This window comes from Archocentrus centrarchus, chromosome 17, assembly GCF_007364275.1.
Source record: "Archocentrus centrarchus isolate MPI-CPG fArcCen1 chromosome 17, fArcCen1, whole genome shotgun sequence".
Lineage (NCBI taxonomy): Eukaryota > Metazoa > Chordata > Actinopteri > Cichliformes > Cichlidae > Archocentrus > Archocentrus centrarchus.
Window position 1 is genome coordinate 913,549 of NC_044362.1, and position 24,369 is coordinate 937,917.

Below are 24,369 nucleotides of genomic sequence, written 5' to 3' on the forward strand. Positions count from 1 at the left end.
GCCCCTGCTGGTGCTTTTTTTTGTATTTGCATGCATGATTACAAACTTACATTGTGGTGACAGGATACGACAGATACCGCTGTGGAAAACAGACACACAACAAGAAACACTTGCAGGTTCTTGATAGGGATATTATATAATTTATATATGGACACAAAAACAGGCAGAGTCTCAAAGGAAAATCAAAAAAACGCCACTTTTACAGTGAAAAAAATGCAAACTTTCCGTTGGCCAGCCTTGACAATGATTTTAGATCACAACACTAACTCTAATTCAATGTCAGTACATCAGCAGTACACAGCAAAAGCAAAGTTAATATTCAGTTCAGAGACTTTTAATGTAATATTTTACAAATACAAAAATCAAAACTGTGATACACGTGTGTGAGATTCATCGTGCTTTCACTGGAGAATCTGAAAGCCTCAGTCTAAAGCAGAGTTCCTGCACCATGCCACATCATTCATATATATATATATATATATATATATATATGTATATATTAAAATTATGATTATACTACTACTTTTAGCTTCAACAAATAGGCCATAACTTCTAGTTTGATCTATCTGCATTGGTCAGATCAACAGACAGTATTTTATACTTTTCTTTGATGTACAACAGTAAAGTGAATATTAATGCATTCTGGACTGGTTGGTTAGAGAAAACAAGAAATCTGAAAGCATTTCTCTGATCTGTAGCTTTAAATATTTACAGTATTTAGAGTTTGTGCTGGTATAGTGACAGCACCTAAAACGACCCTCCACACTGAACAAGTTAGGACTTCTAAGATGTTTTTCTGATAAATACAATTTTAACTACTGCTATAAGAAACACAATATTTGTATTGCTAACAGTCACTTTACATGTAGTCATTCTGTTGCTGTATTACATTTGATTAAACTCCACTGTAGATTATGACTCCTGTTCTTTCTGTGTGATCCATGTACAGTTTGTTCCATCGGGACCACAGCTGATAAATAATGAGCACTCCAGGCCTCGAGGGCCAGTGTCCTGCAGGTTTTAGATGTGTCTCTGCTTCAACACACCTGAGTCAAATATAGAAGTCATTAGCAGGACTCTGGAGAACTTGACTGCATACTGAGGAGGTAATTCAGCCATTTGATTCAGGTGTGTTGGATCAAGGGCACATCTAAAACCTGCAGGACACCGGCCCTCGAGGCCTGGAATTGCCCACCCCTGCTCTAGTCTGTTGATGCTCTGAAAATAAGATGCAGGTTTACTTGCAGCTATTGTTAATAAACATTCCTCAAGCGGCATGATAGCATGTTATTCTTGTGAGTCTATGAAGACAAGAAACAAGACAATCTTCTGGGATTTTATGTTTAATAGGAAGCCCAGAATTATCCTTTAAGCTCCCCTTTTCCTCTACTTCCCCCTCGGTTCCACGCTGGTTGCTATTTTGCCCCGCAAAAACAAGCATGAACAGAACCACTGTGAACGAAATTGGCCATGCTTGGTGGTAGACTGCAAATTGCGATGAAATAATACCATAGTGCAGAGATCTACCAAGAGAAAAAAAAAATCTGTCTTATATCAGCAACGAGGTGACAGTGTGTGGAGTGCGCGTCCGCTTGCTAACTGCAGTGATAGAACCGTTCCGATAGATGGTGAACCGGTGAAATTCTCAGCCCGGCAGAAGACGACCTCAGCATGGCACAGCACTGGGCAATCAACCACTGGCTAGAACCCTGCTGAATAAAATGAATCTTTGTTTTAGTGTCAGTTTTGTAGATTAGTGAGGAACATGTGTCAACTTTTCTTCACCTGCTGTCACCATTAACTGTTTTTATCCACATATAAAAACCATATTGTATAAGTATAAAGTAAAGAATGAGGAGAATATTAAAACTTAACACTGTTTTACCTTCATACTTTCATCATATCATATCTGAACTGAACACTTGTTTATTGGTTGTTATTTGGTGCTCTTGTGCTGATAGAGTACTCAACTTTCTCTTCATGCTGGAAATAAGACAAACTCCCACTGACTCTCTGACAATTTCATATTTTCCCATTTCTGAAACAAGAAACAGACGTCATCATCTACAGTGTATGTGCTAAGCGCGCTGAAGTGCGCCCCCTAGCTAGCTGGTCCACATAACTACATCTTAAAATAAATACATTTATGTGGTCACTGGTGAGAACAGAGAAACAACGGAGAAAAAGTGACATGAAGCCACAGCATTTTCCCGCATTGGCACCACAGATAGTCTTTTCCCCACAGAAATGTCCGCGCTACAACTTCTCACCTGCGTGAGTTTTCATGTGGACCAACAAGCCGCCATTTTTACTGAAACTCATCCCACATATTTTACATGAATATGGCTTCTCACCTGTGTGAATTCTCATGTGGACCAATAAAGTACATTTTTTAGTGAAACTTTTCCCACAGGTTTTACAAGTATACGGTCTCTCACCTGAGTGGATTCTCATGTGGACCAACAAACTACCACGTTCAGTAAAACCTTTCCCACATGTTTCGCAGGAATACGGCTTCTCGCCTGTGTGGACAGCTTTATGCTTTTTAAGCGCTGATAAGTAACAAAATCTTTCACCACAGGTGTTACAAATATACGGCTTCTCACCTGAGTGGATTCTCATGTGGACCAACAGGCTACCTTTTCGAGTAAAACTGTTCCCACATGTTTCACAAGAATACAGCTTCTCACCTGTGTGAATTCTCATGTGGCCCAACAGAGTACTGTTTTTAGTGAAACTTTTTCCACATGTTTTGCAAGAATATGGCTTTTCGCCTGAGTGGATTGCCATATGCCTCTTAAATGCCAATGGATCACTAAAGGCCTTAAAAAGTTTTCCACAAACATTGCATTTTATAGATTTGCTAACTCTGTCAGTGTTGCACTGATTCTCTGATGCAGGAAAGTCTTCTGAAATGCTACTCTGAATTATATTTCTATTGGCAGTCGACCCTGAATCGAAATTCTTGCATCCTTCCTGATCTTGGCTTGCATATACAAGAGAGCTGTGAGAGAGGAGCTGGTCGCTGTCCGGTTCAGGCTCACTGAGGTCACTGTCATCATAAGTAACGGTCACCATAAAGGTATCAGTCTCCTCCTTCAGTGCAAGCTGATCTCCCTCCTGACTGATGTACAGTTCCTCCTGTTCCTCTTTTATCTGCCGAGGCTGTCCTGAGTTCTTCTCCTGAACCTCGTCCTCATTGCGGACATGTTGCTGTGGGGTGTCTGAAGGAGCTAAGGGAGACAAACAGAAAAAAAATGCATCAGAGCAAACATATTCTTATTTTAATAACCACTAATAAAGTTTTACAGTGTGAACATGTCACTCACAGACAAATCTTTACACTTCTAGTCGGTGCTGATTTTTGCTCGAGATGCACCGACAGCAATTTGTCAATTCCAATTTTCTTTCTCAGAACTATAACTGACACCATATACAAGCAAAAATCCCTTTTCTTCAAGGCAAATATTATTTTCATAATACAAGAATTTAATAAACCTTAAATTTTTTTCTTTTGGCTCATTCTGAGGCTGCTGTGCTCTGATTAGCTTTAGCTCCTTTACTTTTGTTAGCGCCTTTAAAATGTCCATTTTCCTCTAGGTCAGTGGTTCTCAAATAGTGGGGCGCGCCCCCCAAAGGGGCGCGGTGCGATACCTGGGGGGGCGCGTGTGACCCTGGGGAACAGGCTTTTTTTTTTGGGCCGTACTAGTATAAAGTGTAATTGCGCATCCACTACAGTAGGCGGCAGTGGCGCTGTCATTGTTACAACAGGTTTGCCTTGGTTAGCAGTGTTGAGTCAACAGAAAGCTCCGACTGCGTTCTGTCTATAGCCTCCGTTATTCAACATAACAACCCCCAACATGAAAAAGTTTTTAACAGGGATGAAAAGAAAAGCGGAGAGAGACAAAGATAATGAGACAAAAGAAAGTCACCCAAAAGCTAAGACGAGGAAATACGACGAAGCGTATTTAGCGCTTGGCTTCACTGTCACTACAGTTGGAGAAGAGGAAAGACCGGTGTGTTTGCTGTGTCTAAAAATGCTCGCAGCGGACAGCATGAAGCCAAATAAATTAGCGCGTCACTTAAATACGTTACACTCCAATCACGCCGGTAAGCCGCTAGAGTTTTTTCAGCGAAAACGTGCTGAATATTGCCAACAGTCATCCCGCTTTGTGAAGGCTACTTCAGTAAACCATCGAGCGCTGTTAGCATCATATAAGGTGGCGTACCAAATTGCGCAGTGCAAAAAGCCCCACACCATAGCAGAGGAGCTGATACTGCCTGCAGCATTAGACATGGTCTCTGTCATGCTGGACGACGCCAGTGCAGCAAAACTAAAAACTATCCCTCTGTCCAATGACACTGTCGCCAGACGTATAGATGACATTGCTAACGATCTTCATGAACAGCTGGTAGATAAACTCAAAGACAAACGTTTTGCCTTACAATTTGATGAAGCAACTGACAGCAACAAAGACTGTCTGTTTATTGCTTATGTACGTTTTGAATTGTCAAACTCCCTGTGTGAGGATCTACTTTTTTGTAAATATGTCAGAGACAGAGCCACAGCTGAAGAGCTATTCAAAATTCTGGACTCCTTTTTGACTGAGAATGGGCTAAAGTGGGAGAACTGCATTGGTGTTTGCAGTGATGGTGCACAAACCATGGCAGGGAAGAGAAAAGGACTTAGGGCACTCATCAAGACAGCCTCACCTCATGCTGAGTGGACACACTGTATTATACACAGAGAAGCACTTGCATCCAGGCAACTTTCCCCTGAATTAAGTGAGGCTATGACTGATATCATAGGTGTAGTCAATTTTATAAAGACTAGACCACTAAAAGCAAGAGTCTTCTCTGCCATCTGTGAGGAGATGGGAGCTGAACATCAAGCTGTGCTCTATCACAATGAAGCAAGGTGGGTGTCACGAGGAAAAGTCTTGTCCCGAGTTTTTGAGCTCAGAGAGCAAATAAGAGTGTTTTTTGAGCAGGAGCACAAGTATGAAGTGGCAGAAAAATTTTGTGATGAGAACTTCCTGGGAAAACTGGCCTACCTGAGTGACATATTTGGAAAGCTAAATGAACTGAATCTACAGCTTCAAGGGAAAGATAAACACCTCCCTCAGGTCACAGACAAGATTAGCTCTTTCACCCGAAAGCTTGCAATGTGGGGCAGGCAACTTGATGAAGGAAACACCGATTCATTTGAGAACCTGCATGAATTTGTGGACACTAATGACTATGATGCTATCTCAGTGATTCCACACATTAAGCAGCATATTTCTTCACTGATTGGATTCTTTAAAAAGTACTTCCCTGAAAACAGTTCCCAGTATGACTGGGTGAGAGACCCTTTCAGTGCACCAGCTCCAACTGGTTTCAGCTCTGCAGAAGAGGAGCAGTTCATTGACATGACGTCTGACTCCACATTGAGACTGAGGTTCACATCACAGACACTCAGTGCATTCTGGCTGAGTGTAGAGAGGCAGTATCCACTCTTAGGGGAGAAAGCTATAAGCATTCTGCTTCCTTTTTCAACATCTTACCTTTGTGAGATTGGCTTCTCTGCTGTTGCTGCACTGAAGACCAAGTACAGGTCCCAGCTAAACATTGAGCAGGAGCTGAGAGTTGCACTATCATGCTTCGAACCTCGCTTCGAAAAGCTGTGCACTGCAAAACGTGCTCATTGTAACCATTAAACCTGACTTCCTCCTCATTTTGATCAAAAAAAGAAAGAAAAAATGAGCACAAATTGTTTAATTAATTTTTGTTTTGTAGGTTCAAGTGTTTTATATATTGTGCTCCTGAGTTAATGTTGCTGAACTGAATATGGACTAGAAATGGACTAGTTCTTATATAGCGCTTTTCTACTCAGTCTGAGCACTCAAAGCGCTTATACAACATGTTTACATTCACCCATGCACTCCCATTCATACAAGCACTTCCATGTTTACTAAGCTAAGTGCTTTTAATTAGCTAACATTCACACACATTCATACTCCGACGGGACGGTCGGAGAGCAACTTGGGGTTAAGTATCTTGCCCAAGGATACATTGGCATGTAGCCCGGAGTAGCCAGGAATCGAACCACTGACCTTCCGATCAGTAGGTGACCTGCTCTACCTACTGAGCTACAGCCACCCCCAATATAAATAATAACTAATATAAATTAGTTATTATTTTTTTAGTTTTTGTAGTTTATTAGTTATTATAATTATTAAATATTATTTATTGATTTGATTTAATTTTGCAATGGTGCAATTAGTTGGTCAAACATGTTTACAGTTTAAACAAGGATTTATTTATTTTTAATTTCAGGCAATGATGCACAAAATCTTTTCTGTTGCAGACTTAAAACACGATTTAATAAAGTTATTCTTTGTAAGTTTGACCATATGTCTTTCTTTTTTCTTTTCTTTAATGTTAATAAGGATAAAATGTTATGCAGAGATGGATAGTCACGGTGGGGAGTGGGGGGCGCGAATAGTTTTCTTCTTGCTAGGGGGGGCGTAACAGAAAATAATTGAGAAGCACTGCTCTAGGTGAAGGTGATTTAGTTTGTTCTTAACATTTTCTTGGTGGTCACTTTGGTGAACTTTGTGTCTTCATACTTCCACGTTAACGACAAGTTAGTGTGTGGCTGTAAATGTGTGTGCAATTATTTGGTGTGCAGCTGTGTGGGCTTGTTCATTTCAAATGTGCTAATAAATAACCGGCCGGTTGGAGCAGAGAATGCTGGAAAGTGGCCGATTCTGGTCCCTGGCTGATCAATCAGTCTCTTTCTAATTATCACTGTTGTCTATTAAAATCCTAAGAAGACATTTCAGCTTTGCCTTCATACTCAGTTCTCTCTTCACCACAACAGACAGTACAGCATCTGCATTTCTGCAGATACCATACCTATCCATCTGTCAATCTCATGCTCCACTAAACACCTCCACTTAGTGAGCAGTCCACCCTTTTTTGACTGAAAACCATGGATCCGGAGTTGGAAATGTTAATTCTCATTTCTGCCACTTCATACTCAGCTGCAAACCACCCCACTGCAAGTTGGAGGTCACCGTATGATTAAGCCAACAGAACCACATTCTCTGCAAAAAGTAGAGCGGTAAGCCTGAGTCCACTAAAACAGAAACCTTCCACCATCTGGCAGCACCTAAAAATTCTTCCCATAAAAGTTTTGAACAGAATCAGGACATCCCTGAGGGAGTCAGCACGCAGCAGGTATGGGTCTGATTTACTGACAGCAATACGTATGGGGTTATTACTGTAGCAAAACTATTTGTGTGTGTGTATCTCAATCTGAACGTGTGCACTGCGATCTGTGTGGAGAGCTGTGTGTGTGCCTATTATAGCACAGCTACTGCTAACGGCCGACTAATGTGATGCTTGAAGTAATACGCCACCTGGTGGCATGCACTGAGCATGTGAGAAAGCCTGAGCCTGTAAGCCTGAGCTCAGGGTTAATGAACCCTCCACTACAGACAAATCTCTCCACAGGAGAATGAATCGCTGCACAGATCTGCTGCGGAAGAAGTGCAGCAAAAGTCAGGTGTGAAAAAAGAGGAGTGTGATCCCTCTGAAATGGGAATACTCCTGCTGTCTCTCTTCTTAAAAAGGGAAACACTACACTGTCCACGCCACAGAGACATCAACCAACACAGCCCCAAAATATCTAGTGTCTTGAGAAACTCAGAACAAATCTCATCTACCACACCAGAAAGTTTTTCAGCTACTTTGATGACCCCAGTCACAGTGATGGTCCCCCTGTGTTATGGGCTCAGCACAATTTTCCATTAGCAGTATGGTGGCAGACCGTAGCGAGCTAAGACAGCCCATCTGCCTGTAGAGAGCATCTGCTGCCAGATGCCAGTGTCCGAAGTCTGTGGTACAGCTGGTCTGTGGGCTTCTTTTGCTTGTGCTGTTTTTCAGCCAGCTGCAGAGTGAAGTTATAAGATACAAAGAGCTGAAATGAAACCAAGTGTTTAAACAATGAAAAGTGTGTACAGCAGCTACTGTCTGTGGTTTTTTTTTTTTTTAAGCTTTGATGTTTTTTGTACTTTTTCCCTTCCCTGTTCCAACCGGCTTGTTAACCAGTCAGCATTCAGCCTACAGCCAGTCGAGCTCTGCACTATAGGGTTTTTGGAGGAGTGCACAGGAGCATGTTTGCTTAGGCTGAAAACTCCTCTCCATAGATTCTGTAGGCAAATTCTTCAGGAGGATTGCTGAAACTATAAGAATGGACACGAGGCAATGTAAAAGGGAGTGTGAAAACCTGAGGGACAAAATATGTTTGACTGAGGAAAAAGAAAAGATTTACAACAAAGAGCGAGGACTCAGGAGGGAAAAAAAGTTCTGCATTTTATTTGTTTCTATTTTTTGCTGGAACAGCATTTAAAAGATGGAGACATGGCCAAAAGGTAATTAACACATAATGCACCACACACAAGCATGAACACAGCAAAGGGGTCGGACACTACAAAGATTCATTGCAGAAGTCTAAATCAGCCTTTACACGCGACCATGGTGATCACTATAGACAATCAATCCCTAGCACCAAAGTCCGCTCCTCCCGGTCACACATAAGCACTGACGTCCCCCAGTGGGAGAATAGAGTCCCAGGCCGGGGCACCTTTCAGCACCCCACCCAGGGGCTCAAAAAGGTGGGGTATTCTGAGCTATCACGGTGCATAAATGCAAACAACTTCAACCCAAAGGCTCAAAGAAGTAACCCTGTGGGGAAAACCCCAACATACAGACACAAAGGATATGAGTATACCCACCCCTGCCTGCTGCCAGCCCCTCTCCAGAAGACTGGTTTAATAACCCAAGCCATGAAGTGACCAGAAAAGTGATATCCTTATGCCTGTAGCCAGAGTGGTCAACCACGGATTGGACCACCACTGTCTCTGCCTCTGACTGCCACCTGATGAATCGAGCATAGAAACCCTACAGCCCCTCCTACTGGTGGGCCCATGCAGCTCGTTTGGGCTGGGCTGAACTGGCCCAAGTGGGCTAAGGCCCAGACACCAGACACCCGCACCAGGCCTGGTTCCAGGTTACGGCCCCAGTAACAATCTCAGGCAGAACAATCATATCCCCTGTTGTACTCCAGCACAAAAAGCTGGTGACTGACACAGCGCAAATAAATAGATAATCAAACTGAGCAAATTAAGAGAAACACATCTGGAAGGTGAACAGACCTCAGACAGCAGCAGGACATCACACTGCTGAAGACGAGATGCAGTTTATTAACATCAATTCAGAAATTCTTCTCTAGAAGAGAAACAGTCTGCAGATAAATCAGATTCTATATTTATTACTGCAGAGAAATATGATGTTTGAAAGTTTAACAGGAACCATGAAGCTGTTTAAATGAGTCACCTTAAAGAAACTCATTCAGTTCTGGATCCAGGCTGGATAAAAGGCTCAGATCCAGCCTGGTTTCCTTACAGAAATTCCCATCCTGCTGTGTGGATGGATGAATGGAGCCCAGTGCAGCCCTGTCCTCTGTCTGCTCTTTGTTCGCTCACAGCTTCCAAATAAACCCGCAGAGCTCTGATCAGGATCCTCCAGGAGTCCCACTCCTGTGTGAGTTCACGGAGCCCCTCAGAGTGACTCACCTGTCCTGTGCAGCTTTATCTCAGGTTTCCAGGTGATATCCAGCAGTCTGCGCTGACGGTCGATCTCTTCCTCGTACTGGACGATCGTTTTTTCAAACTCTGTGAATATTTCCTCAGCAGCAGCAGTTAGCCGCTCGTTGATAAACTCTCTCAGATACTGAACTGAAGGCATTGTTACTCCAACAGCTCAGAGACTCAGCTCACAACCACCAACACAACCACTTCCTGATCAGTCCATAAAGCCAACGACACTTCCGCTGTTTCCTGGTTTACTTCCGCCTGGTGTCGCTGGGTGAAAGTCCGCCAGAGGAGGATGTCTGTTTTTTCCTCCTCTCTCTAAAAGCTCCGGATTGGAAAAATTCATTTCTGTTACAGAAAAATTTCAAAGAAATTTATAAGATTTATTTAACTGAAATAATGTTTTCCTAAACGCCTTTTCAAAAGGCGCTATACTTACAGAGTTTGAATTGGATCAGATAACCAAAAATAGAAAAAATATATTTCATACCCAAATCATCCTAAAATAAAAGGAGCAAAATTTAAAATGACATGTATCCAATTAATGATTTCTATTAGCTTGAGATTTAAAGTTTGTGTACATGGCTGTAGGCTCTGTGTGAGTGAGAAAAACTGGATCAATTGGCTTCTGCCCAGCTGACTATGAGAACAGTCACATTTAGAACCTGTTTAATCAATAGGATTGTGGGATTTTAATTAACAATTTAATTTATTTGAACTTTTTTCACAAATGTGGATTTTTCAAATTTAACCCTGATGATCCAGTTAAAGACTAATTAGCCATAAATTATTCCATTACTTAAACACTATATTTGTATTCACTCATCCATCCAAATCACTGAATCCAGGTGTTCCAGTCACTTCCACGGCTACAGGTGTATAAACAAGCACCTAGGCATGCAGACTGCTTCTACAAACATTAGTGAAAGAATGGGTCGCTCTCAGGAGCTCAGTGAATTCCAGCGTGGTACTGTGAAGGATGCCACCTGTGCAACAAGTCAAGTCCTGAAATTTCCTCACTACTAAATATTCCACGGTCAGCTGTTAGTGGGATTATAGCAAAGTGGAAGTGATTGGGAATGACAGCAGCTCAGCAATGAAGTGGTAGGCCATGTAAAAATCACAGAGTGGAGTCAGCGAGTGTATAAATATAAGAATTATGAACATTTTTCTTTTTAAGTTACATTTTGAAAAGAACTTTCATAATATTCACATTTTCTGAAATAAACCAGCATTGTGAATGAAACCCACATGTTCTTTGTAATCAGAGACTGATGAACATTATTCTGAAATTATTTTCTCACACAGTCTTTGACAGAGTGGGGAACACCTCCCCATCTCAGCCACTCAGGGTTGCTCTTCTAATATTCAGTCATGTTCATAATCACACGTTCAAACAGCTGACTTCCTTTTAAAGTTACTTTTCTTGCTCTGTCTCAACTGTTCTGGAATATGGATTTGTAATAAAGGATACAGTTAGGTCCATAATTCGCTGGACAGAGACAGTTTCTTTAGTTGCGCCTCTGTGCACCACCACAGTGGATTTCACATCAAACAATCAAGATCTGAAGGTATAGACTTTCAGTTTCAAATGTTCAAGAATTATAAATTTAAACATAGTTGCTCATTCTCAGAGATTCAAAATTAATTGACTAACATTATTTGAAATATAAGGATAGTTTTAAAAACTTTTTCCAGTCAGTGACTGCCTGAAGAACTCACGGATGTCACCAAATGATATCTTTCCACTTTGCTTTGTGGGGCTTTACTGCAGCACATTCAATTCAATTCAATTCAATTCAATTTTATTTATATAGCGCCAAATCACAACAAACTGTCGCCTCAAGGCGCTTTGTATTGTGGGTAAAGACCCTAGCCATGCAGTTGCTGCTTGCTTGTGGGCCTTCAGTTCTGTAGTTAATAACTGAAAACTATTGGGCTGAGATCAGGGGACTGCCACTGGAGAATACAGTCTTTAATAAGTATCTAATCTTTAACCGTTATCCATCTGCACTGTGAAGCTCTGTTGGATCAGTTTTATAGCTCTGTAGACTTCACAGTTCAATGAATACTAGTGGCCCACTTCCACTGGTAGCCATACATGCCCATGCCATAACACTGCCTCCACTATATTTGACAGATGATGCTGTAAATGGACTAGTTCTTATATAGCACTTTTCTACTCTGTCTGAGCACTCAAAGCACTTATACAACATGTTTACATTTACCCCATTCAGACAAGCACTTCCATGATTAACTAAGCTAAGTGCTTTTATTATCTAACATTCACACTCATTCACACTCCAACGAAACTTGGGGTTCAGTATCTTGCCCAAGGATACATTGGCATGCAGCCTGGAGTAGCCAGGAATCAAACTGCCAACTTTCCGATCAGTAGGTGACCTGCTCTACCTCCTGAGCTACAGCCACCCTACAGTTGTATGCTTTGAATCATGAGCCATTTCTCTCCTTCATAGTTTTCTCTTACGTGGAAGCTCTTTTAGATGTGGATTGCAGCTTGCTGTAAAGTCTCTGCATTTCCATTCATGAAAGGGTCACATGATGTAGACTCATCAAAAGTGATCTTGACTTGGTTAAAAGTTCTGAAGTTGTTTTTTTAACCGTGCTAATATTCCTATGATCATCCACTTTAATCATTTTCTTAGTCTTTCAGGCTTTTCAGTGTAGTTGAGCTCGTCAGTGCTGGTCAGATTGTTGAATTGGCCACTCCTAGAGCTTTTCCTATCTTGGATAGGTTGATGTGGGTTTTTCAGGTGAATGATGGCCTCCCTCATGTCCACTGACATCTCTCTGGGCCTCATATTTAAAATGACATAGGAAAACCATAAAATAAATCACTTTGAACCAACTTTAGATATTATGTCTGCTTCATTTGTCTTGAAATAACAAGGGAATAGGCCTCACCTGCTCATTAACCTGAGTGTCAGTCAACTATCTGATTCATTTTGAGTCTCTGAAAATGGTGGACTGTGCACTCAAAAGGCTGAAATTCTTAAACAGCTCCTGAATTTTTTGTGAAACCATTTGAATTAAAGCTGACAGTCTGTACTTCAATCACATATTGTTTGATTTAAAATCCTCTAAAGTGCGCACTGAGGCAAAATTACAAAAATTGTATTAATCAGTGGTCATGAGTTGCCTCTGTGGTATTTAAAAGAAGCAAGTCTGTAAATGTAATTTTTTATGAAACAAACATGAGTCAGGAAGTGTGTCAGTGAACTTTTGTTTGTGACTTCCTGCTCACAATAAGACATGAGAGACACATTCAACATGGGCAGAGTCTGAGTATCCAAATGACAGACTGCATGAGCCCAAAAAAAAAAATCCTTGTTAGGTTCGGACCACCGTTGAATAAAGAAAGACACAGAAACCCGTAGTTGATCTTTTTACCTGCAGGGAGAGTCTCAGTCAGCTCACACCCGTGTGCATGTCTGAAAGAGAGTCTGAACCTTCTTCCTGCTTGGCTCTTTTATTTTAGCATCACGTGAGTTTACACAAAGCTCAGGTAACAACATCACTCACTTCACATGATGAAATCACATATGTTTATGTGTGTGTGTGTGTGTGTGTGTGTCCTCAGGAAACAGGCGTTACCTGCTTTCCATGTGCATGTTTATGATAAACACATTGTGATACATAGAAAAACAGTTAAACGTTTATCTATTCTAACAATCCTCAGTGAGTATCTGCAGTTAAATGAGCATGAAGTTGGTCACAAAAATCAGAGACAAAATATTTGTGAGTTTAACTGTGAAAATCAAACTCAAAAATTAAAATTTTTTTTTAATCTTTTTAGTCATTTAAGCCATCAAAATCATCATTGTCAAAAATCATTATCATAATAATCAAAATTCATTAAATTTACAGAATTTTTTAATTTTCAGGCATTAAAATTCAGAGCAGTGCTACAGCTGATTGTAGCTCACAAGATTGCTTATTTACTGGAAGATGAAGCACAAAGTGCACTGAGAGGTTTGTGAGTCTGTGCTGAAAGCTGTCAAATGTAGTGAGGTGTGGTTTTGGTGTTTAACATACAGTGATATGAGAGGAGGAACAGGCTGAAGGAGGAGCAACACTGTCACAGAGCAGAAAAGGACTCCCACTGTCAGATCCATTCAGTATCTAAAGCATACAGAACAGATAGTGTGTGGAAGATGCTGTCACTGCATTACTGGCTCATGTTTCCTTTGTTTCTGATCACACTAACAGGTAGGTTAAAGCAGGAAGAAGAAATGTCTTTAAAGGATCTGTTTGCTAGAAATCACTGGAACAGGCGCTCACAGTTTAACATCGTCTTTATCAACATTTCTCTCTTTAGGTGTCAGCTGTGATCAACTCACTGCAGTCAAGGAGGAAGAGTCCAGTTTAGAAGGCACCACTGTTACTCTGTCCTACAGACTATCCAGAGATGCTAAGAGCAATGATTATTTCTTCTGGTATAGACAATATCCAGGAAAACCACCAGAGCTCCTGATCTCACACACACCTTCAGGAACAGTAGGAATAGAAAAAATTCCTGGACTGAAGATTAAAGTGGAGAAAAACCAATTCAACATGAACATCTCCTCTGCTGCAGTGACAGACTCTGCTGTGTACTACTGTGCTCTGAGGCCCACAGTGACAGGAAACAGCAAAACTCTGTACAAAAACCTTTGGAGCAAAGACAACAGAATACTCCACAACATCCACTAGAGGGAGCCACACACTGTTAAACCTCTGGGGTTTGTTAGGATACAGACTAGATCATTTGTAGTGGTAATTTAACTGAAAAGGGTTTGCAGTATAAAATGATAAAAAAAAATAAAATAAAAAAAAAACTTTTCAAGATAATTAAGTTTTGTGGAATTAACTTCAAACTAATATTTTATGATCTCAACAGTCACTTTACTCAGATACATAGTCAACAGGTGCCAAACACAGAGCAGAGTATATATAGGAGGTGAAGGTTCATTCAAATAGCAAAGCATAAAACAAGTACTATAGCTTCAGTTCTTTGTTATATGTTCCCCTGATGGTTATTGAATTTCCTGTATAAATGACACACAGGATGATCAGTCCTATGTTTGTCCTCCTGTAAAAGGACAGCTCCTGTACTGTGAGCACTGACATCGACCTCTAGTGTAGTCAGGTGCAGCCAGTACAGACACACTGCAAAGGAGAGCCTGACAGAATCAACAGAGTCCAAACTGATGGACTAGAAGGACTTCACAAGCTCATCAGTGGAGCAACAACAGCAGCACAATTCTCACAAACCCACAGTAATACCCACACATACCCAGAAAGCGTTAGCACCTCATTTCTGGCAGCTTGAAGCCCTGCAGTCACCTGAAGGCAGCAGGACACACATGCTGATAAATGTGTGGACAGAGCGCTCTGACATGATGCATGAACGCCCTCTGTGGTTCCCTTCATTAAACCCCCTGCAGATGACACCAGGCTGCTCCAAAGCCCATCTGACTCTCCACTCAGCGACTGCTGCAGTGTGAATTGTATTGTGTAGTTTGTGGGAGATGTTGGATTCCAGCAGCTCATCAATCCTGTATGTCAGGACCTCCTTTCCTTTTTAGTCAAAGCAGCATTTCATGTTTCTCTAAATGCAGCCCAGTGAAAAAGCTGCTGAGTCACATTTTATCACCTGAGATATGAATCTTCAAATAACAAAGAAAATCTGAATGACATGGTCATAAAGAGACACTTCAGCATGTTTATTATTTATCATCTCTGTATATTTGACTGTTTCACTGACTTCAATGATGGAGCTGCAACATCAACCAAAGGCCCCGCCCACAAAAGTCCAGCTCAACCAATGAGATGATTTCTGTCTGCAGAGCAAAAAGTTGGAGGAAATCAAAGCCCAGCCTGATGAACCTGCTGCAGTGGAAGAACATTGTTCATGTGCTGTGTGTCTGGCTTCAGCAGCTCCAAAGACATGTTGCTGCACCTCTTTTTGTTTTCATCTCACTTCATAGGTGAACTTTTTTCTCTTTCTCAGAACGCAACATTTCTTTCTCTGTTCTGAACCCTGTGGTAGGAATGAATCATTGGTCTGGAGGATTGTAGATTTTCACTTCTTTCCTACTTTTCCTGATTCCCACTGTCTTCTCCTCTCAGCCTCATGGACAATGTTAGTCTGATGGCTTCATTTTCTCTGCTTTTTCCAGGACCAACAGCTGGAGACACAATCTCTCCTCTACAAGATGAAGTCACTGAAACAGAAGGACAAACTGTCACACTCACATGTAGCTATGAGACAAGTGAAGCTGATGCTTGGCTTCACTGGTACAGACATCATTCTGACCTTCAGGCTCCTCAGTTTATACTCTGGAAGAAAGGAAAGGGTGGAACAGCTGAATATATTCCCAATAAAAGATATGGATCAGAAACAACAACAAGCTCAACTAAACTGACCATTAACGCTCTAACCCTGGCAGACACAGCTCTCTACTACTGTGCTCTAGAAACACAGTGATACAAAGTGTAGAAGAGGCTGTACAAAAACCTGAACACAGATATCTGACTACTCTTCAAAGAGGAGGGAAGTGGTATTCAAAGCACAGCTTCATATCAGATGGATTCTGCTGATTCCTGTTTTATCAGAGTCACTGTGGTTACAGCTGCTAATGAAACACTGTGGGAGGATTCACATGAGCAGCAAATCCACATCAACCACAAACCAACTGTAGGAACGTTCAATAAAACAAAAAACACAAATCACTACAGTGAAACAGTGAATACTGCAAACTTTGGCTCCACCTCTTCAATTCTAGGGTCTGTAACTTGGAAGACATTCATAGAATAAACTTAAAGGTTTGCATTACATCAATAAATATATTACAGTTTCTGAGAAATTAATCTGCCGAGTGTTAGGTTGGAAATTTTGTAAGATTTGGTGGATTTTTTTATGGAGTGACCCAAATACAGGTTAGAAAAATTGTAAAACATAATTCAACTTAAAATCCTAAGGATACCTGGTTGATACCATTATGGAAAAGATAAAGGCCATCAGAAAGAAACAGTAATCTGGTGTGGAATATAAAACCAGCTGAGACACAAACATCAATCCACAAGGAGGAAACATAACAGCTTGGTCCGATCACCTCTATAATCAAAGAACTCATTACACAAAGAAAACAAATGATCTGTATCTGTCTGCATAAATAACTTTGTGGAACAGCTCTCAAATTTCAGGGACCTTGTAGTACACTTCCTCCCCTGGAACACCAACTCACCCATATTCAATTCATCCATCCATCCATTCGCTTCCGCTTATCCTGGTCAGGGTCGCGGGGGGGCTGGAGCCTATCCCAGCTGTCATAGGGCGAGAGGCAGGGTACACCCTGAACAGGTCGCCAGCCTGTCACAGGGCCCATTTTCAATTCAATTCAATTTTATTTATATAGCACCAAATCACAACAAAACAGTCACCTCAAGGCGCTTTGTATTGTGGGTAAAGACCCTACAATAATACAGAGAAAACTCAACAGTTAAAACAACCCCCTACAAGGAAGCACTTGGGAAGTGGGAAGGAAAAACTCCCTTTTAACAGGAAGAAACCTCCAGCAGAACCAGGCTCAGGGAGGGGCACTCATGTGCCACGACCAGCTGGGGCTGAGGGGAGAGCGACAGGACAAAAACACGCTGTGGAAGAGAGCCAGAGATAAATAACAATTAATGATTAAATACAGAGTGCTCTATTGGGTGATACAGGACTATAAGGTCTTTAAGATAAGATGGTGCCTGATTATTCAAGACCTTGTATGTGAAGAGAAGGATTTTAAATTCTATTCTAGATTTAACAGGGAGCCAATGAAGAGAAGCCAATATGGTAGAAATCTGCTCTCTCTTTCTAGTCCCTGTCAGTACTCTAGCTGCAGCATTTTGGATCAGCTGAAGGCTTTTCAGGGAGCTTTTAGGACAGCCTGATAATAATGAATTACAATAATCCAGCCTAGAAGTAATAAATGCATGAATGAGCTTTTCAGCATCACTCTGAGAAAGGATGTTTCTACTTTTAGAAATATTGCGCAAATGCAAAAAAGCGGTCCTACATATTTGTTTAATATGTGCATTGAAGGACATATCCTGGTCAAAAATGACTCCAAGATTTCTCACAGTGTTACTGGAGGCCAAAGTAATGCCATCCAGAGTAAGTATCTGGTTAGACACCATGTTTCTAAGATTTGTGGGGCCGAGAACAAGAACTTCAGTTTTATCTGAATTTAGAAGCAGGAAATTAGAGGTCATCCAGGCCTTAATATCTTTAAGACATTCCTGCAGTTTAACTAATTGATGTGTGTCATCTGGCTTCATGGATAGATAAAGAGGCTGTAAGAAGATCATTGGTAACCTTCACTAATGCTGTTTCTGTACTGTGATGAATTCTGAAACCTGACTGAAACTCTTCAAATAAACCGTTCCTCTGCAGATGATCAGTTAGCTGTTTTACAACTACTCTTTCAAGAATCTTTGAGAGAAAAGGAAGGTTGGAGATTGGCCTATAATTAGCTAAGACAGCTGGGTCAGTGATGGCTTTTTAAGTAGAGGTGTAATTACAGCCACCTTGAAGGTCTGTGGTACATAGCCAACTAATAAAGACTGATTGATCATTTTTAAGATTGAAGCATCAATAATTGGAAAGACTTCTTTGAACAGTCTATTAGGAATGGGATCTAACAAACATGTTGCTGGTTTGGAGGAAGTAACTATTGAAGTTAACTCCAAAAGATCAACTAGAGCCACTCTTTTTTTTTTTTTTTTACCTGTGTCAATGTAACAGAGACACTGTGATGTGGGAGACATTTTTTTACACAGTGACTTCCGTAATGTTTCTTTGGCTTCTGATCTGCTTTTTTAGTTGATTCAGAATCTATTTTCTTGCTTGCTTTCTGATCTGATGAAAGAAGCTGTTCACTGTGGTCAGTTTCCCCATAAGCAGGAGTCACCCGTTGTCTAGCACCCAGGCTAGACAACGGGTGCCGTTGTCTAGCCTGTAGAGGTCTGGGCGTACCTCCAATGGATATGCCTCACCAGACCATCACTGACCCACCACCAAACCGGTCATGCTGAGTGATGTTACAGGCAGCATAATGTTCTCCAGAGCTCTACAGATCCTTTCATGTCTGGCACATGTGCTGCCATGTAACGCTGTGGCAGGCAAGGTGAAGGACCCCAAAGCAGAACACCCAAGGTGAAAGCTTTACTTGGACCTGAACTTTATTAAATAAAGAAAACAAGGAGGGGCCAGCAGCACAAACTTAAACTCGTAACAAAGCATGACTTGGGATGACATGACAAAAAAAAAAAAAAAACACAATGCGTAAACAACCTGACAGCCAACTAACAAGAACACAGACAATATATACAAAGGGATAATGAGAGAATGGACAACACATGAGGAGCACAGCTGAACACAATACACAGACGAGATGAGGGGAAGCAAAACTAAACACAAGCACACAGGACAAAGGACTGTCAAAATAAAAACAGGAAGTAACCAGGCTAGTAATGCAGACTTAACACACAGGGAGACTGGCACACAGACAGAACCTAAACATGACCAAAACAAAAGCCTAAAAACACAGAGGAAAACACCGGGAACACAAGGAACTAGCAATCCAGACATAACCAAAACCCTCAACAAAAGAAACCCAGAAAAGATAAGTACAATACAAAACAAAGCAGAAACCAAAAACACTGAGTCATAAGGACCTGTGAAAAGCACAGGGCCCACTAGAGGACGTTAAGTTCTCAGGCCACCCTCACAAGTCTGTGATTATTTGGTCAGAGACATTCATACCAGTGGCTGCTGGAGGTCATTTTGTAGCTTTGGCAGTGCTCATCCTGATATAGTTTTGCTGATGGGTTTAGGACCTTCTACGTCCCTGTCCAGCTCTCCTAGAGTACCTGCCTGTGTCCTGGAATCTCCTCCATGTTCTGAGATTGTGATGGAAGACACAGCAAACCTTCAATGGCACGTATTGATGTGCCATCCTGGAGAAGTTGGACTAATTGTGCAACCTCTGTAGGGTCCAGGTTAGTGATGAGAAAATGAAGCTTTTGTGAAGCGCTGAACCACTTGAACCAGTTGTTTCGGAAATAGGTTCATTACTCGAAGCTTCAGTTATAGCGCCCTCTCCTGGAAAAGTGCAATGCTTTCATCTACACACCTGCACGCACACGCTCACACACCTCAATGATCTGAAGCATCTTTGCACTGTTTGAGACACACACGTTATGACCAAATATCATGATATCAGGTTCTATTTACAAATGAAGATGGATGAATGTGTGCATTGTGTTACTGAGCAGGGTGCTGGGAAAACACGGCATTAACTGGGTGTGCTTGTGTAACTACCGCTTTTGCGTTAATCTTGATATGACAGCGTCCGTCATCACGTTGAACGGACGAGCCAGCAAAGGTTGTCTTTAATTCATAACTCAGCAGTAACTGTTGGTCATAACAACGCTAAAACTGCGAGTATGAACTAGTGTTGTAGTACTCGAGATCGGTCTTGGTTTCGAGACCGGTCTCGAGACCGCTTTTTGATGGTCTCGGTCTTGTCATGGACTCGACCGCATTTGGTCTCGGTCTTGTCATGGACTCGGACCTTGCGGACTTGGGATTTTATTTCAAGACCAGTCAAGACCACAGCTGTGGAAATATCACTAAATTGCCAGAATACTGTCCAATTTATTTGTTAACATCTTTGCTTTTATTGGATGCAACACGTACTGATTCAAATCCCACAAATATTGCACTCCTCTGCCTCTCAAAGGAGCGCACCTCACAGACTCCGCCCCAGCTAGGTCGCTGCTATTATCGCTGCTTACGCCTGTATCATTTCACTGCAGTTTGCAATCTACCACAGAGCACGGACAGTTTCATTCACAGTGTGTACGTTTGATCTCACTATGGTCACGCGTGTGCTGCATAAATCGAAATAACCGCATGAACACGAAGAGAAGTAAGAGGGAAAATGAAGATCAAAGGAAAATTTCAGGCTTCCGATTCAACAAAAAAATCCCAGCATGAAAGGTAAATACCAACCTTCATGTATTTAGATACACAAACTAAAAATTTAATGCAAGTTTTAGGGCTGCAACGATTCTTGGAATAACGCAATTCGATTATTAAAAATCCTCGACACAAATTTGTTGCTTTGATGTTTGGTTTCAGCTCTGCAGCTCAGGTGTCTCCGTGTAAGCGGAGCATTTCCAAAAAAACCAAAAACGACCCTTTAACACGAGTGGATCGCTGAGATGTTTTTTCACGCCCCTACTTCTCTGTGCTGTGAGTGCGCATGTTTGAATGTGCGCACGTGTTGTGCAGAGGATGTCAGCTGTTATTTTTTCCTTTACGTCAGCTGTAGCCACCAGAACAGATCTATAACCACAGTGTACTGGGGAAAGGGGGGCTGCCATTAGCACTAGCAATCGTTCGGTGCCCCCTCCACCCCCTTCAGTACAGAGGGGCTCCTTCAAAATGTTTTTATCAACCACCTGATCAGCAACATGAAGAACAGAGAACTTTGTAGCTGCTCCATCCACCCTGTTTGTTTCACCCAGAGAAACATCTGCAGCACGGAAGTTAAAATATGCTGATGAATTGTTAAAATGAAAAATTATTTTTTATCCAATTACTTGATTAATTGACGGAGTAATCAATTGAATACTTGATTACTAAAATAATTGATAGTTGCAGCCCTACTTGTATTCAGAAAGCCATAGTCAAACATTAGTTTTCAGCACCAGTAGAGCTATGAGAGGCCTTCAAGAATAAAATACTACAGTTCCCAGCAAGATGATGTCACTTCCTATTGTTGCATTAAAAACGTGATAGTTTATGCTCACAATATGGTGGCTGATATTCAAATGTAGGAAATGCTATTAGCAGCTGAGGAATCTGGATTATGTTTTTGTTGTGTATTTTTTTATGTGATTTCTGCAAACACAGTGGAAGGAAACGGCACTCTGGGACACATTAAATGCTTGATGTATAAATCTAACTTTTCTGGATTATATGCAAAAATGATCATTCTATCAATCTAATAAGGCCTGATTTAGAGTTCTGCATTGATCCTTTGTGTATAACTGAAAATCCTCTCTGAAGCAAACCTCACATGCACCTCGAGAAATGTAACTACACGTCCAAAAAAACTGATTACTGCTTTCTGGTTACGTCTTAGGCCCCATCACTCAATTAACAAGTGGGAGCTGCATTTAGTGGTTAGTATTAGCTTACTAATTAGCATTAGCATTAGTCCTGGGGTGAGAAATATTTCTTGCTAGTACCCGGAAGTTACCATGGCCACCACCAATGGTAACAGCAGAGAAGTAAGTAAGTTGTTTCTCCGCCATTAGTACATTGAGCTAGTGGTGGGCAGATTGATCCTGATATCGATAATATGGATGCCAACATTGGTATTGGTATTGATCAATATCAGTGTAATGAGATCGATACTTTGGCTTCAGTTTCTCTCCTGTATGCAGTGCTGCGGTTTCATCAAAGATGCGAGCTGACTGTCTAAGTGTCGCTCCTGTCACAGCACAGAGCACTTTGCTCCTCCCCTCCCCACAGTGTTTTGTTATACTGTCATGTGATGCATAACATATTTTATTTGGGAAAAAAAAGGATTTTGCTATGAAACATTTAAATCAAATTTAAATTTAAATTTGTAGAAAATTAGTGAATGAAGGGACATTTTTTATTAAATTTTTTTATTATACTTTCTGAAAAATCTACCTGGAAAAAAGTTTGCATTTGTTCTTGAGTGATGATTTTGTACACTTAATTTATGAAAAAAAATTCCAGACATCAATGTATGGGGAAAATTGCTTTATTCTATTGTTTCAGAACAATAACTTTTATTTTGATAAAGTATTTTCTACTTACATATAAACTTTGCCCAATTCTATCCTGGGTTTTAACTAATTAATGATCCAAAGGAAAAAAATCTCAAACCAGTTAAACTTCATGGAAATTCTTCATAATTATTAAAAAGTATTGGTATCAGTATCGGTGATAATGGCCCTGTGTTTACTTTACATAGGATCGATACCAAATCTTGAAGTGTCGCACACAACTACATTGAGCAGCATACATGAGGAGTGATTGACAGTGCTAAGACCCTCCTCCTGGCTCTGACTGGTTGTTTTTGACTGGGAGCTTTTCAGGGAGGAGGTGGAGGAGCTCCATTTTTTTCGCAGATTATCGGTCTCATACTGTCTGACATGGTGACAGTTTTAACAAATATGTAAAAACCAGATTTTTTATAAAAGTTACATCCTGCAGCTTTAATCTGTATAAGATTAAAGGCTTTAGTTCTTACTGTTGATGAGTGTTTGCCATTTTTTCAGTTTTACACATTTAGCTATGTGGTTTTGAAAAAGCACCCATTTTTACAAAGGTTGTTGGTTTAAAAACAACACAACTTTATGCATAGTTTATGAAAGGCAGAGAAAAGTTAAGACTATTGTGATGAACTATGAATAATTGTTTTACATTCTATGATAAATGATGGAAGTCACCCAGGAGTATTAAATAAAGATGGTTATATTTATTTGACCTGTGAGTGTTTAATATCAGGATGATTTTATGGGAATGCAGATCTTTCAGATCAATTTGAGAAGTGATTTTGATCATGTTTCACATTTTATTGTGTCATGTAGCATCAGGCACTGGTCTTGGTCTTGTCTCGGTCTCGCCCCCCCTCGGTCTTGGTCTCGACTGGTCTCGGACCCTAAAAGTCTTGGTCTTGTCTCGGTCTCGATACCCTCTGGTCTTGGTCTTGTCTCGGTCTCGGGTTAGGTGGTCTTGACTACAACACTAGTATGAACCTGGCTGACTGTCTTGCTCTCACTCCTTCACTCGTAACCAGCGAATCACCTGAACCAGTCAGCTGATTCATTCCGAGAACGAAGCAGTTGCTGCTTCATACGTCATATGCCACATGATTTTTTTTCTTCCTGAAGCAAGCTTCGAAGCAGTGGTTCTCTGGAGTTGTAAGCTCAGGGTTCGAAGCACGTATCGAAGCTTCAGTTTCAAACTCTCATCACTAGTCCAGGTATCGCCTCATGCTACCAGTAGTGACACTGACCCTGGCCAAATGCAGAAGTAGTGAAAAGGTTTTATTAGTTGACTCATTGTTGCTCCTCTTGTGCACCTGTTGTTAATGTCAGTAACACCAAAGCAGCTGAAACTGATCAACAACCCCTCTGTTACTTACTGACCAGATCAATACCACAGAGGTGAAAATCACTTGATGCTGAACTCTGACTGAAAACTGTTCCTTTAATTTTTTTTTGAGCAGTGTATAAAATCTTCTCAAAAACAAAACATTATCATCACCATTCTAAATTACATTTTAAATTCTGCTTTATTCTCAGCAGAATAAATCTGGGGTCTATAAACTGGGTGGCACAATAGGCTTCAGCCTTAGACCCTGTTTCCCTGATTTAAATGTTTCCCTTGGTAATAAACTAGTGTTTCTATTGTTTTGTCCTCTTAAAAAAAATTTAACCAACATGTAATTTTTTAAATAAAAAAACATCCAAATACAACAACTTATTAAATAAGAAGTGCCCCATACCTTTAAAAATTGTGTGTGTGTGTGTGTGTGTGTGTGTGTGTGTGTGTGTGTGTGTGTGTTTGTGTGTGTGTGTGTGTGTGTGTGCCCGCACGTTACTTTAGATAAAAAAAAACAATACT

At 40.9% G+C, this 24,369-nt stretch overlaps 2 protein-coding genes across 2 annotated transcripts in view; both read right to left on the reverse strand.

The window, feature by feature from the left end:
• The window catches only part of LOC115795213 (zinc finger protein 2 homolog), a 500,950-nt gene that overhangs the window by 427,055 nt on the left and 49,526 nt on the right, over positions 1-24,369 (reverse strand). The window lies entirely within an intron of this gene.
• LOC115795238 (zinc finger protein 239-like) lies at positions 1,144-9,853 on the reverse strand. The gene is made up of 2 exons (XM_030751067.1): positions 9,624-9,853; positions 1,144-3,233 (listed from the first exon to the last, which is right to left on the reverse strand). Exons 1-2 carry the CDS (start codon positions 9,793-9,795, stop codon positions 2,257-2,259), a joined length of 1,149 nt encoding a protein of 382 aa, XP_030606927.1. The 5' UTR covers positions 9,796-9,853; the 3' UTR covers positions 1,144-2,256.

Excerpts from the sequence above, each read along its gene's own strand:
- LOC115795238 (XM_030751067.1), bottom strand. The coding sequence starts at position 9,795 with ATGCCTTCAGTTCAGTATCTGAGAGAGTTTATCAACGAGCGGCTAACT. Across the intron at positions 3,234-9,623 it reads GATAAAGCTGCACAGGACAG|CTCCTTCAGACACCCCACAG; the intron begins GTGAGTCACTCT and ends TGTCTCCCTTAG.